At 33.2% G+C, this 16,670-nt stretch overlaps 2 protein-coding genes across 2 annotated transcripts; both read right to left on the reverse strand.

The window, feature by feature from the left end:
* Window positions 1-12,607: 12,607 nt before the first annotated feature.
* On the reverse strand, window positions 12,608-13,150 carry LOC139871851 (uncharacterized). The gene has a single exon (XM_071859630.1). It carries the CDS (start codon window positions 13,148-13,150, stop codon window positions 12,608-12,610), a length of 543 nt encoding a protein of 180 aa, XP_071715731.1.
* Window positions 13,151-14,113: 963 nt separating this feature from the next.
* On the reverse strand, window positions 14,114-16,244 carry LOC139871946 (uncharacterized). Its single transcript, XM_071859724.1, has 8 exons — window positions 15,902-16,244; window positions 15,728-15,806; window positions 15,511-15,635; window positions 15,343-15,430; window positions 15,139-15,256; window positions 14,874-15,037; window positions 14,636-14,788; window positions 14,114-14,195 (listed from the first exon to the last, which is right to left on the reverse strand). The coding sequence occupies exons 1-8, from the start codon at window positions 16,242-16,244 to the stop codon at window positions 14,114-14,116; spliced, it is 1,152 nt and encodes a 383-aa protein (XP_071715825.1).
* Between the last annotated feature and the right edge of the window lie 426 nt (window positions 16,245-16,670).

Consider the following 16,670-nt stretch of genomic DNA (forward strand, 5'->3'; position numbering starts at 1 on the left):
TTCGTTTATGATTGGTAAATGATCAGTTAGAACCTTAATTAAAAGAGTTCAACCTTTAAGAACACCTTTGCCAATTTACAATGTAACATATTGGAACACGTTCGGTTATCCTAATGGTCCAATCCTTTATGTCTTTAAACAAACAGTTCTTAAATTAACTAAAGAATCTCTCAGCTTAATGCAATGTTGAGATCATGTTATGGTGTGTAGTGTACTTAATCTACACTATAGACTGTTTCCATGGCTATACATAGCAGGGATACAACTTACAATAATCGTTGTGCTTCAGCGTATGCTTACTATGTTTATATGTTTAGTGACTACACCTGCACATCTCAAGGCCAACCTTGTACTCCTAGTGTCTAGCCAGAGTTTCCATTAGCAAAGTGTCATATGTCAGAATCCGTAGCATAGGTTGACATGCTACAATCGTTGTGCCTCTGTCAAGCGCACTATGTATCCGACATAGTTTTCTTACCAAGGGCTAACACATAGAGTGTACTCTGAATCGGACTTCACGACTTCCCAATAAGTCCTAGGGATGGCAATGGGCGAGAAAAAACCCATGACCCGCGGGTACCCAATCGGCGATGGGCGGGTAAAATCATTAAATCTTACCCGCGGGCACGGGTACGGGTAAAAATTTATACCCGTCGACGGGTCGAGGGCGGGTCGCGGATATATACTACCCGTCACGGGTAAAACCCGACCCGTGAATATGAAATGTCCCGTTCATATTGATTATAAACGTTCCATATTAATTGATTTCGTTGCGAGGTTTTGACCTTTATATGAGACGTTTTTCAAAGACTGCATTCGATTTTAAAACAAACCATAACCTTTATTTTATCGATAAAGGTTTAAAAATATTACGACGATTATCAAATAATGATAATTAAAAATATAGCGTTTTCACACGACCATTACATAATGGTTTACAATAATATTACACAACAATATATGTCTTCGAATGCAGTTTTCAAACAATATTATATAAGCATGGACTCCAAATCTTGTCCTTAATTCAGTATGCAACAACGGAAGCTCTTAACAATTACCTGAGAATAAACATGCTTAAAACGTCAACGAAAATGTTGGTGAGTTATATATTTAACCTATATATTTATCAATCGTAATAATAGACCACAAGATTTCATATTTCCATTTTCCGTAAACATCATCCCATACATAGAGATAAAAATCATTCATATGGTGAACACCTGGTAACCGACATTAACAAGATGCATATAAGAATATCCCCATCATTCCGGGACATCCATCGGACATGATATAAATTTCGAAGTACTAAAGCATCCGCTACAACGGATGGGGTTTGTTGGGCCCAATAGATCTATCTTTAGGATTCGCGTCAATTAGTAGACTGGTTTACTAATTCTTAGGTTACCAAGCAAAAAGGGGCATATTCGGCTTCGATCATTCAACCATAGAAAGTAGTTTCACGTACTTGTGTCTATTTTGTAAAACATTTATAAAATTGCATGTATTCTCATCCCAAAAATATTAGATTTTTAAAAATGGGACTATAACTCACTTTCACAGATTTTTACTTCGTCGGGAAGTAAGACTTGACCACGGGTTGATTCACAAACCTATAATAAATGTATACATATATATCAAAGTATGATCGAAATATATTCACAACATTTTTTATTACGCTTTAACGATTTAAGTTTGTTAAGTTATCAGTCCAACGTTAGTAATCTACAACTAGTTGTCCACAGTTAGATGTACAGAAATAAATCAATATATATTATCTCGAATCAATCCACGACCCAGTGTATACAAGTCTCAGGCTAGATCACAACTCAAAGTATATATATTATTTTGGAATCAACCTCAACCCTGTATAACTAACGCAAGCATTACTGCTCCCTCCATACTCAATTGAGTTTTGGTCATAAAAACACTAATCTTGGTTAATTACGCTTGATTACATCTTAATGACAAATTAACTATGATTAGGCATAACACATAAGTGTTAATCAATAACTTGTGATCTTAAAACTTGTCTAGACATTCTTAGGATGATCACCAAGTACCAACACACATAGGCTAATGTCACTAGAACACTAATTACAATTAAAGATTACTTAATGACAAATTAAGGCTAAATGAAGAACAATATTTTTAAGTGTAACTAGTAAAGAATTGTAATCCTAAATACACTTAGATACATTTAGGATGGTCACCAAGTCCCAACTAGAGATTGCTCTTCCCTTGTGCATGTGTTGGACATTAATGTGTGCTTACACATTAATCATGCAATATGTTATATTGCAAGTAAGCTTGCTAAAGCTTAAACCATAGTGTTGTGCAAATATCTATATGATTGATCTTATAATAACTATCTCTTGCTATGTGTGAGTATTACTTACTACTTGCTAATATGTTTAATACTCATTAATTTGCCAACTTGATTAACATGCTTGCTATGTGTTATTAGTTAGAACACTATGATTCAAGTAACTAGTTTACTTCAATGAATTAAGTGTAAAATGATTCACAGAGAATAATGGTCAATAATCTATTTGGTCTTGTCTAAGTAACACATTGTGTAACATATCCAAGTATGACTTAACATTGATGTCTTTACACACTTAATGTTTATTTTAGAAAGGCATCATTCAATTAATCTCTTCTTAGTCTTAAAATGAATGTGACTTGTGACACCGCTAATTTTTTTTTTTTAAATCGTGGCGGAAGCATTAACATTAATTAAACCATTATAATGACATAAATGTATAATAATTACATATCCAAATGATCTGACAGTTGGCATTAAACTAATACATCTGGTGTCACGTGACATTATAACAAAATTCAGTTTTAACGGAAAAGACACATCAGAGTTTCTTCATAGTCAAACATAACATCGACATGCTCGTCTTCTCCCAAAAAGCATTATCTACAAAAGCTAATAACTTGTTAGGTAGGAGATGGAGGGGAATTAGCACAAATCTAAGTGAGTACGACTAACTACAGGTCATAGCATACATAAATGTTATACTAATCATGTCACATAGTCTAACACACAAACATCACCCAAGTGCCGTCTACAGAGACTCTGGCGGCTCGGCCAAACCATTAACCACCAGCTGATCGGACTGGGGCTTACCAGAAGTTCCTCCACCACCGTGTGTATATATATAATCCACACGCGACGGACGCATCATTCACATCATAATCAACACTCGGTAAAATATTCACTGCCCAAGACACTCGGTCGACTGTTAGAGACAGTCGGCTGACTGTCTACACTCACTCGGCCGAGTGTCTATTCACTCGATCGATGGTCTTTCACAGACACACTCGGCCGTGGGTCTACACACTCGGTCGATGGTCGAGTCGGTCGGTCGAGTGTCTCGACACACTCGGCCGACTGTGTTTATGTGCAGAAGCTGAAGCCAAATTGACGGGTTTCACCCAAAATCGATCAATTCTTGCTCTAGAGCTCGATTATGACCTCAAAACTGACCAAATCGAAGACACTAATCATGTAGAAACATAAACCCACAAAATTTAGACTCAAACAACATCAAATCTACCCATTTTGACCCAAATTACTCACTTTGTAAAAACTAACACAAAAACTCAATTTTCTTGAAAATTAAAGCATGAAATGCTACAAATATTACCTTGATAGAATCAGTAAAACACAAGGAACAAGATAGTAAGAAATATTCGCGCTCAAGAACAAGGATTCTAGATTAGGGTTTTGATGTAAGTGAGAGTGAAGGTACGATGTTTTGAGAAGAAGGGTCTAGAAATGGAAAGAAAGAACACACTGTGTGACACACGGGTATTTATCAGTTATCTGATATCTTTCGTACATCATTTGGTAACCCAAACGAAGTCCAAATTAAATAAACAAACCTGTTTTGTGACCCTTGTCACAAACTGGTCATAACCACATCATTAAATAATAACAAACATTAAATAAAAATAAAAGCATATAATAACATAATACTAACTTAAGGGCAATTTAATAATCTTACATCTAGGCCCAATTGAGGATGTTACATGACTTGTGATTAATTGAAACTAGGAAGTTAATGATATGTTGACTAGTCTTTAGGATTGAACCAAATACATTAATGAACCTAACTAAGTCTTGACCAACCTGAGATTACCCAAAATGTCAATCAAGACACTTCTCCAAGAATGTTGGGTTTACCACATTTGAAGTGTTATGTCACTTTCACTTAATAAGACTAAATCTTACACACTTAATGCATATAATACTTATATAGGATATTGGGTTTCTTTTGCAGGTGCTAGATGGAGTAAAGATTCCAAAATGCGGTGTTCAAATCTGAGTCAAATGGCTATACAACGGATACATATTTTGGACTGGGGTACGCACGGTCGAACCACGGTCGACCGTGCCTGTGACTGTGTGACAACGACTATTTTTTGAATCTCACTATAAATAGCAAGCATTGAAGAGCATTTGAAGCTGACCCTCTTGCATAATTTAAAGATTTATTTTCAGAGATCACAAAGGCTTTAATTACTACTCAAATGTGATCAAGCAAGAGAATATTCTATGAACTTATAGATATAGAATTTGGTTATTGTAAATTTACTAATCAAAATTATTTATCTTGTGAGTTTACTTAGCGTGATGTATATCATAGTATTGTCTTAGGATCATCATTGCAAATTGTATAAGTCTTGTAACTTCAATTAGTAGAAGCATAAGCTAGCTTAGTGATCTACTTCCTTAAAGGGACTTAGGAAGTTGATTAATCTTATTTGAATATTAATACTTGTCCAAGTTGAAGACAAGTTGAGCTAGATTGGAGTTGGTCTTTCAAAAGGATATAAAGATTAGGTTTGTTGTCTACTAAAGAAGTTGAAGACTTGTAAATCGGATCTCCACCGGGTTTGGAGAAAAGTGATTAGTGAAGCAAGAAATCCCGATTAGTGTAATCGAGGAGTGGATTAAGGTGGATTAGTTAACATCCACCCGAAATATAACAACCCGGAAATTTCCGACAAAATTTAAACACAATTTCATTTAACTTCGATCAATTTCTGACGATTCACGAACAACCAATTATAAAAGATATGTACTAAATTTGTTTTATTTAAAAAAAAGAGATCTTGATCCTTCAGCATGTTTTTATTTTAATATCCTGATTTTTTTATATATCTGCTTTTGAATTTTTTTTATAAGCGTGATTATTATTATTATTTTTTTAATCTGCTACTGGTAATGAGTTTGTTTTCAATCGACCTCCACCTTGATGAATTATTATCAATCATTCAATTACCATTATAAAACCCTCTCTGCTATTCAGACAAAGAGAAAACAGAAAGAAAAAAAAAGAAAAGAAGTCGTATACCTCTGTTCATGGGTTATTTTTCAAAATATTCGAAAACGAATGAATTTCAAAAATCTATAATTGTAGTCTTATTAGGAATCACAAACTCAAACTATCTGTAAGGTTTCACGATCCAATTTTTCGTATTGACTGAGAATTCGCGAAGTCAAAGTTTATTTTCAAAAGTCAACCATTTTGTTCTTGGAGAAATTCGAAATCGTTTTAATGTTTTTCAGTTAAATTGATGATTTGGAAACATTCTAGGAGTCTTTTTAAACACATTTCATGTTATAAGCATTACCTAAAACATACTCGAATTCAAAAATCAATTTCTTTTTTTTTTAAACCTTACGAAGAATAGCAGCAGCACTCTATCTTCTTTTTTTTTATTTTTTTCGTGTCTGCTAATGAAAATCAATTACAAGTTGTATATATTTCAGTATCAAATCCTAAATTAAAACATTTAAATAGCTGTTATGAGTTTTGGGTTCAGTCGATTTAATTGTTTGAAGAAGAACAGCAGATAGGTTAAGTTATTAAGTTTTAATCCTGGGTTATAACAGAAAAACAAAAGCAGCACAGATGGTCTTGGGTGTTTTGTGTAATCGAGAGGTCTTGGGTTCGAGTCCCGTCTTGGGCATTTATTTTAAGAAAGCTTCCTAAGGTAGTTTCATTATTATTATTATTATTATTATTATTATTATTATTATTATTATTATTATTATTATTATTATTATTATTATTATTATTATTATTATTATTATTGTTATTATAATAATTATTATTATTATTATTGTTATTATAATTATTGTTACTAGTATTTAAAAAGTATTACTAGTATTATTGCTAGTAAAAGTATTAGTTACCACTTTAGAATTACTATTACTATTATTATTATTTTGAAAACAAAAAAAACTTATTATTATAAATATTAGTAGTAGTATCACTTCCTAAATATTAAGATTATTTTTTATCATAAATACTATTATTAATATTATCACTATTATTATTAATATGATTAATACTATGGTTATTATTAAAAAGTATTATCATTATTATCATTTTTACAAAAGTTATCATTTTTGCTATCATTAAAACTATAGTATTATTTTTACTACTAGTATTGTTATTATTAAAATTATTATCGTTAATATCATTTTTACAAAAATTAACGTTTCTGCCATCATCAAAACTATATTATTATTATTGTTATTTTTAAACCTTATTATGATTATTATCATTTTACTACTAGTATTATTATTGAAGTTACAAAATAATACAACTCATTATTCGTTATCATTATTAATATTATTTTATCAAACAAATACTTATATATAGAATATATATATATATATATATATATATATATATATATATATATATATATATATATATATATATATATATATATAAGTATATATATACAAAAATATATAACGATTGAAATAATATATATAAACTTATTCGATTACAAGTATATGTGTTAATATATATACTTGATATAGGTTCGTGAATCCGAGGACAACTCTGCACTTGTTCAGTGCCATCATACTCGTAAAATATGAAATACGGTATCGTAAGTTCATTTGCTCCCTTTTTATCTATATTTTTGGGCTGAGAATACATGCACTATTTTTATAACTGTTTTACACGTTAGACACAAGTACTCAAACTTTTATGCTATATACGTGCTTTGTCATGCTAAATCCCTGTCGTAATATCGTTAATTGTTGAGGTATAAGATGCATGCTTAGTTATTGTGAGTAGCACTACTGAGAGTGACGTCTCTAGTCAGTTGACCGTTGGTCTTTGACTACATAATAATGATTCAACGACATGAATAACAAGTGTCACGGGGTAACTTTTGTTTAGTCGCGATATTACAAACTCAGCATTACTTTTAGATTGGTATTTCTATATCAATCAACACTTCATATTGATATTTCTATATCAACTTTATTAAATCTTGTGGTCTAACACTATTATTGAAATCATTATTTATGATAAACCTATGAACTCACCAACCTTTTAGTTGACATTATTTAGCATGTTTATTCTCAGGTTCTACATAATGCTTTCGCTGTGTATTTGCTAATTGAAAGCAACATTTCAATGAGTCATTCATGGATAATTTGAAGGACTTGCCTTTGCTAATTTGATGATGATTGCTTACCATATTTGGAGTCTTCATTACATATCATACCAATTAAAGACATTTAATGCATTGTTCATTAAATACAATGTAATCTATTTATCTTCCGCTGCAAAACTCAATAAAATGTCTCATATAGAGTCGTTCTCGTTTATACAACTGTGATTTAATATATTTAGTGGCGTTATTCTTCCAGGCCCTATCAGGAGGACGTCACAGATTGGTATCAGAGCAGTGTTGTTGTAGAGAACCAGGATTGCATTTTAAGTGTGCCTTATACAATTAGGTACCTTAGCAATGTAGGACTACAACTTTCATTGACCATAGTGCCTTTAATTGTTGCCTTTAATTGTTAAATGCTACACTATACTTTAGAAACTTTACGTATCTTAGAATGCCGAGCTAATCTAAGAATTCTGCTCACTTTCCTAAGTACAATCCAATTCCGCCACCGCATTTAAATGCAACACCATGATTTCAGAAATTCTTGACATTCCTATGTCATCTATCATGGTTTTGTATATTACATATGTATTACATGAAATATTATCCATGATTTTATGAAACTCCTATAATTGTTACTATTCATACTCAAACGTATATAACTCCCTGTTATATCACGTACCTATATGCCTTATGCCTATATGCATCGGTTTGCGAACCGAAAAATGTCATTGGGTTATCACAGTATACGAATTGAAAGTCTTTAATCGAAAGATTATCATATTACTTACTTATCATTTTATGATCTCGACACGTCATACTGCCATTATTGGAGTATAGACACATCATATCTTATTATATCTTATCATATCTATCCCAATAGACTTTGTCTAACACTTTTTTTAAATTTCCTCCGTAAATTACGGAAATCTTTTTGCTATATATACTATTCGAGGAGACGAATATATCATTCAGTATTTAACACCCACTCATATCAAAAACCCTAATTCCAAACACATAATATGGATTTCTCACTTGATTCCTCGAGCTCCACAGACAGCGTAACTGGAACAAACGAACCAATCAGCCATCATCTATTTTAGATGAATTGGGGATGGGTTAGTAGTAAACTTAATCAATGGAGACAAGAAGAAGGTGATCCCTTCCACCAACCGAATTCACCTCTTGGTGAAGAACCTGAAGCACTTACCGGCGAACCCGTTCGAAACACTATTTTCACCCTCATTTCTAGGATATCCAGTCACGAATATATAATATCCAAAATTCTAGATCTTATTCATCCACTTGTCCGAACCACCAATCATCCCGGAATAATATAAGAAGTTTCGCGCTCGAGTAGTGGCTCTGGAGAATATGGTGCGAAACCTACGAACACCAGCAGCAGCACCAGCAGCATAACCAGTACCACCAGTACCATCGGTGTGATGACCCGGGAATTTCCGACCAAATTTAAACCTGAATCTTATTTGATTTCGATACGGTAAGCAAAGTCTGTAATGTTGAGTCTCAAAAACTTTTGAACTTTGTTCATGTAATAATTTAAACCTTTGACGATTCCCGACGATTCACGAACAATTGTGTGTAAATAAATATGTAAATATAAATGTATGTATGTATATATAATAATAATTGGAAAGAATAAAATATAATATAAACACTGAAGTTAAATATGTAAAATAAGATATAAAATAATTAAGCTGGTTCTAAATATGTATATAGGACTTTTTATACATAGCTGATATTGTATGTATATAGTAATAAATATAAAATATATAAATATTGACAAATCAAATATAAATTCTATGGATAATTATTATTATATTGTTGTAAGATATAAACTAAATGCTCAAAATATGTTGTTATGTATATATGTATATATATATATATATCTTAAAGAGGACATATGTAATATTATTATATTAAATTTAATTACAAGTTGAATATAATTGTTATATTAATGTTATTATATTACTTTCATTATCAATTTTGATATCTATATTATTAATAGATTAGTTTAATATATAGTGTGTATATATATATATATATATATATATATATATATATATATATATATATATATATATATATATATGAAATTCGATATGTATAAATTGTTATCAATATTATTATAGTAATGTCAATATCAATATTAGTATTAATAGTATTATTATTATTATTGTTATAATTATAATTAAAAGGTTATGATTATTAAAATAAATATTTTATATATAAATTTTATTATAAGAATAATTAAAAGTATAATTTAGTTATAATATAAATGACATCAGTTATTATTACTATTAAAAACCTCATTATTTACATTGTTATTAATAATTATCATTATTATCCTTGTTATTAATATTAATTATTCACTATCATTATTAAAAGAAGTATTATTATAAAAACTATTATTTATATTGTTGATACTAATATTATCATTATTATTAAAATAATTATTAGTATTAGTAGTATTATTATTTATATATTTATTAAGTATATTAATACTAGATATAAAGTTATTCAGATAAAATATGGCGTATTCTGTTAAGGATCTCTATCAATATTTTTTTTTTGTTTTTGTCTTCCTGACTGGCGAATATATCCTGTCTACCACAATCACTATAATCCAATTGTAAATCCCATAACTTCTCTATAAGACAACCAACAATCGATTTCAGATGAACATCAATTATTCAATTACCCTCTTTAATTATATCCTGCTGTTGGAGTGAATTAAAAAAAAAAATTAAAATTATGCAACAGCTCGTCGCCCTGCCTCAATAACTTTTAAACCAAAAATCAAATTTCGAATTATCATCAAAATCTGAAAATGCATTTGTGTTAGTAATCTTTTGGGCTAACTATCTGTAAAATTTCAACTCCCAATTCCTCAAATTGATTATGAATTTTAGAGTCAAAGTTCTTGTGTAAAAAAGTCAAACGGGTGTTCAATGCTCGAATTGGAGGTTCATGTGTTGTTTCTGCTGTAATTAATGATCCCGAAAGTTTCTATAAAGGTTTTACTACTTAATTCAAGAAGCAAGTTTGGTCTAAAAGTTCTCTAGAATCAAAATCAATTTTTTTTTTCTTCCTCATAGCAGCGACGGTAACAGATTTTTTTTTCTTCTTTATATATATATATATTTTTTTGCTTTTAATTAACTTATGAATCATTATAGATTGTGTATTTTTCGGTTGCAAGTCCAAAAACACAACTTAGAAATCGTTGTTAGTAATTGTTTGTGCCTGCTGTCGATTTAAATTTTAAGGAAGAAGAAGATAGAAGTTAACACAGGGACGGTTTAAATAAAACTAGGGGTAGATTAAATCAGGGAAAATAGATTGGACTGAATGGTTTGGGTGTTGGATGGATGGGTGAACGAGAGGTCGTGGGTTCGAGCCCGGGTAGGGGCTTTTCCTTATTTTTGCTGGTTTCTTTTAAAGGTAGCAATTTAATTATTATTTTTACTATTATTATTATTATTATTATTATTACTAGTACGCGATGCTCGTGCGTTGCACGAACATGGTTAGAATTTGTGTATGACCTTGTTATTTGTGGATGCGGTTGGTGTAGGGAGCTGTAAGCGTGTTTGTTCAATTAAACGATTGGCCTTTTTTGTAATCCCAATCCAGTCTGGAAACAATGCCTGGTAAAAAAGAAATGTATACTACATATTGCTCGTTAAAGTAGATGCATAAAGATGAGCTGATACAATTGAGTATTATGAAAGTGACTACCAAAAAGTTTAACACACTACTGCTATTAAACCAAACTTCACGCAGGAAACATATATTAGATAAATATCCGGTGTCTTTATGAAACAATGACTCTAAATTTCCTAGCGACAATATAGGTGAAACGTTAGAATTTAGTCCCATCAAACTGCCGACCAAAAACCTGGACACATACTTCTATTAAACCAAACTTCATGTAGGTATCATAGATTAGAAAAATGTTAGGTGTCTTCAAGTGGCGATGATTGCCAACAGCGTAGCTGTAGTACCTGTACACAACAAATTACCATAGTTAACCAAGTAATTCTTGAATCGCTACAATAGGTAGGGTGAGGGGCCCAGGCCAGCAAGCTATTAACAGAGCAAACGGTGTTATAGAGTGGAAGCTGCACCTATTTTAAACAACTAAATAAAGGTTACACTGGAACGAATGTAAGTAAAAAGGCATAAAGAAAGGGGTAACTATAATTAACGCAATTAATCATCCCACAGGGTTAAATGTGCTAAATCTGTACTAAGGTGCTAAGTAATGGGTAAAGCACAATTCTGTGTTACAGACAACACTGTCAATTAATTGCTTGTGACACTAAATTATTGGTAAATGTAGTCTACTAGAGTGATTGTTGGGATGTTGGATGAATTTATATCAGGCTAAGAAGAGATAGAGGAGTTGATAATTAATAAACATATAAACCTTACAAATGAATGGGTTAGTATTACCGCTACAAAGTTTCGTTGTGGTTGAAGAAAGTTTCTTTGTAAACAACATTTCATGTGTGTCCCTTCAACCGCTGCTCAGTGTCGTCAACCATGACTATTTTAAGACCATCAGGGGTTGTGACTCTTGAAAAAGGGACATATAGTTGACCGTGGCTAAATACCGGCTTAGGAAGGTAGAGACCCACCAAATTTAGGGATTGGCCCTGGCTTTTGTTAATCGTCATCGCATAACATGGCCTAACTGGAAATTGAATTAGTTGCATGACAAATGGCCATTTCAATTGTGCGGAAGTGACGACAATTCTGGGTATTATTGCCATATTACCTATATGAGATCCAGTAATGATGCGAGCTTGGAGTACAAACTTCTGAAAGGCGGTTATGATAAGTCGTGTTCCATTAAGCTTGGGTAGAGATTCCTCAATAACATTACCGGCTCCCCTATTTTTAACTTGAGCTTGTGAGGAGGCACACTTGGAAAATTGAGCTTGTTTAAAAAATTCCACTGGATATGATTGTTGCTGTTCGATGCTGTCAGTAGACCCCCTGAAAATTTCGTTAGAGCTTTTGAATGTCATTGTTTCACCTTGAAGCATCTTAAACATGTACTTGTTGATCTGATCTGCGTCATCATTTCTTGTGGTCAATATTGCCCTTTCCCGCAAATAGTCTTCATCTTCATGTCTTAATTTGAAATTTGGAAATATAGTATCAACAATTGTTTCAATTGGGTTTTTTTCGGATTGCAAATGAATTCATCAGGAATCTTTATCCATGATGGTTCATCCTCTCCATCTTTAGATGATGCAGGAACAGTACCATCACCCACATCGAGAACCCATTTATTGAATGCGTGTTTCCGAGCATCTATTTGACCGTTAGGAGTGTATGCGTTGACCCTCATAATGCATGACAGTGTATGGAGTTGGCAGAATTTCCACAAATCTAATCTATTGATGCAGGCCTGAACAACCTCTTGTCTTTTACCTTTTGGTATTACTGGGAGAATCTGTCTAAAGTCACCACCCAGTAAAATAGGCATACCGCCAAATAGCTTACCTCTGTTCGCCTCATTTTTAGAGCCCAAAATATCTCTCAGAGTTTTATCCAATGCTTCAAAAGCGTACGTTTGAGTCATAGAAGCTTCATCCCATATTATTAGCCTCGCTTCCTGAATTAGTGCCGCCAAATTTGTTTTTTGTTTTATATCACATGTACTATTTTCCATGAGTTCGAGGGGGATGACAAACCAGCTGTGTGCAGTCCGACCACCCGATAATAGTAATGAAGCGATGCTTGCAGTTGCTAGTTGTTAGATATTGTATAGATAGTGTAAAAAAATACATTCACTTAAAGAGTAAATAAAGAGTAAATAGAGTAACTGAACAACAGATAGTCTGTCATACAAAATTTTAACTATTATCGTTATAAGGCATAAGCATGTCAAATCGAACAGTATATACTGCATATCAAAATAACGTTTGACCATAGCCATGATGATAGATAGAGGCATGACTCAGCATACTTGTTAGATAAACTAAAGATTATATATAAATATAAACATTTGAGTGCATAGTAAACATATAAATACTCATTTTATATGGCACTATAACGTAAATGGTGACAAACCTAATGTCTTGGCATACTCATCTTAAACTTCACCACGTCTATCATAACCTTCAGTCAATCAAGTAAGTGTTTCACAAAACATACAATTTATAGTTTCACCTACAAATCTTCGCTATACGTAGCTTGGTGTTTAACCAAAGTTACTTATTTTTATTGATCCACAACAGTTTTTTTAAAAAAAAAAACATTAATTTTTTTTAATAATTATTGGTGGCATCAAATGTACCTGATGATGCAACTTTAAGGACAACCATTTTCTCCGATCTTATGAAACACCACTAAGCATCACATTTTCAGTAACAGTAGTATATGATGGATGGTGAAAACCATAATCATTATATAAACATAAGTGCATGCATAGTGCACAGTAATTTATTGATAACCTCAAAACCATGAGGTAGATTACTGCAGATTATTCTGAATGCCAAACCAAAACACCAAAACTCAAATTGTTTCAAAAACCAAATTGAAAAACCAAAACCCTAATGCTGGGCAACAAACGCAACTCGACAAAACTATAATTAAATAGCTAGTGTTATTTATTTAAAACTGCAAATACTTGTTATGCATCATCATCAGCCGTATTGTCCTTCTCAGCTTCAACTTTTTCCTGGCCATCCTCTGAATCACTGGTTACAATGAACCTAATATGGTTGAAAATGTTGGACGTAATAAGCAGCATAACATGGAAAACGTAGAGGAATAATTATAGTAAGGTAAAGTAAACAATAACTTACTTGCAACGGTTGGTACGTTCCAAATCTTTAGTTGGTGTAGGCACAGCAATGGACCTCTTTTTTACCTTTTCCTGTGGAGCCTGATGCGTCGCTTTGCTTCGCAGGGGGTGGGGTGGTTACCGAATCATTTAGCTGGTCTGCATTTGCAGGGGGAGGAGTCTCAGGAATGCTCTCTTCTTTGTACACTTTGATTCAATTGAAGCTTTCATACGTACCATGGTTGTAGAATGAGTTTGCCTTCAATAGTAGAACCTGCGTGGTGTTTAGCAGGTTGGTCAGGACGTTCGACAACACTGTCTTACATGTATCCTATGTATATATAGAGGGGTGGGTTAGTTAGTATTTACGAAGCAGACACAATGTAAAAGTGTATCTTAACCTTATCAAGCTCGGCTAAGAGGCATTGAACTGTTGTGTTTGTCAACTGCTCCGCCGTTTCATCAAATAGAACCACTACAGTCTCGACCGTCGCATCCCTCACCTCGAATTCAATCCTAAACCTGTTAAGTTCAAGTGTAAGGAGTAATTTGAAAATTTGGCTGCTGTTAAGCACCGTTGATACTAAGAGGTCTGCATAGTAAATACCGTGTGATGGGCTCAGGGACATTCTTTCCGTAAGAATCGCACCAAAAACCCCGAAACTTTCTGGATGTGCCCTTCTTTGACTTGCAGATGCTACATGTAGTATAGTACCACCCATTCTTCATCCGGATATCGGCAAGTTCGACTTGACACTTGAAAACATCAAGCTGTAAAGTAAAGTATTAGTAACAGATGTCGCATATTAGGTGTCTGTCTTAGTTGCTAACAGGTAGTGAAAGCAAAATAAAACAAACGAAAAAGGACTTACAACGTTGTTCTTTCCCTTTCGCGTCATCTCCAGTAGGTCCGCGAGGGTACCCTCTTTAGGTAATGGGAAATGCCGAACTGGGGAACAATATTCGTCATCCCCAGGAACCTCCATTGAACTGGCGAAACCATTGAATGTGTATTCTGTTAGCGGCCTAAGATGTGGGTAATAAATATTTTTGTATTATATAAGTGGATGCGGCACCTGATTTTCTCTATAAACCCATGCAGGATGAGGATTTCTGGGTCATCCATGATGAGAGTCGTAGAGGAGCTGGAGAGGGAGACCGTACCTGTAAATATAATTAGGAAACCGGTCATTAATGGTTACATAAACAGAGACACGCGGGAGTTGATTGAATCTATAGGTTACCATAGTGGTTCCTCTTCACAATAACCAACGATAAAATGATGCAGTGCAATGCAGGCGGTGCATGCCTCTTCTCGATGAAATCAGCACCAAGATTGCCCCAAAGAGTGACTGGAATCTTTTGACCCCTATGTACAAAAGCGGTAACCGCAAACATTAGCAATTAAAATATGCCCAAGGGTGTGAAATAACCAGCAATGTGTGTAATTATGTAGCAGACCTTTCATTGTCGAGGTCAAAATCAAGAGCAGTTGAACCGGTCCGCTTATCCTCGGGTGACCCTACATTCATAACGCGGCCTACAACATCCACAACATACATAGAGCAGTGCCTACGTAAGTTACAGAAAGTTTCTGAAGGGATCAAGTAAGCAAAAAGGGTGGTCGAATTATACCAACTAAGTATCTGCTGTTATTGGGCACCAGATCTTCGATTTCAATGCAATCAAACAGGTTTCTGATAAAAGTGGCTGCAGTGGGGATTGTCTGCTTCTTCAAGTATGTTGCACCTTGCAACTGGATCATCATTTTGTTGTCCTTTAAGATATGGTACTCCTCTCGGTTCACTATCACTTCAAAGTGCTTCAGTAAACACACACTTCCTTCCTTCAAGTGTGTGACGAAATGGTGTGCAATGTTACTTTTTGCAGTTAGCTGGATGACATTACCCTGAGTGCCATGGTAAACACCAAATTGTGAGGACAGAAAACACCTTAAAACAATCAACATGCTATACATGCATTTATTCAACTCACTAACATGTTATACATGATATTTTTAAATGGAAAGGGAAAGGGAATACCTATTAATGAAACACAAAATTATCACGACTCATATACTTAAACATTATCATATGCAAAATAAGATAAAAATCAATTCCATAGACATGTATTCGGACACAACAATACCAAGACTCAAATAATTAAACATTCAAATATCCAACATGTACGCAACTGGAACTTCAAATTAAATGAGTCAAAAATAAATCCCATACACATGTATCCCATATAATCCATACATTTATATAATGTGGAAACAAAAAGAAAATGGTATACCTGTTCATCACACACAATAAAATCTGAACTCAAATAATTCCATATGATGTGTGAGTATCCCACATTCGGCATATCATAACCTTTACCACAACCTTCTTTCCAACCTCAA

Source organism: Rutidosis leptorrhynchoides, chromosome 1 (genome assembly GCF_046630445.1).
Source record: "Rutidosis leptorrhynchoides isolate AG116_Rl617_1_P2 chromosome 1, CSIRO_AGI_Rlap_v1, whole genome shotgun sequence".
NCBI classification, from domain to species: Eukaryota; Viridiplantae; Streptophyta; class Magnoliopsida; order Asterales; family Asteraceae; genus Rutidosis; species Rutidosis leptorrhynchoides.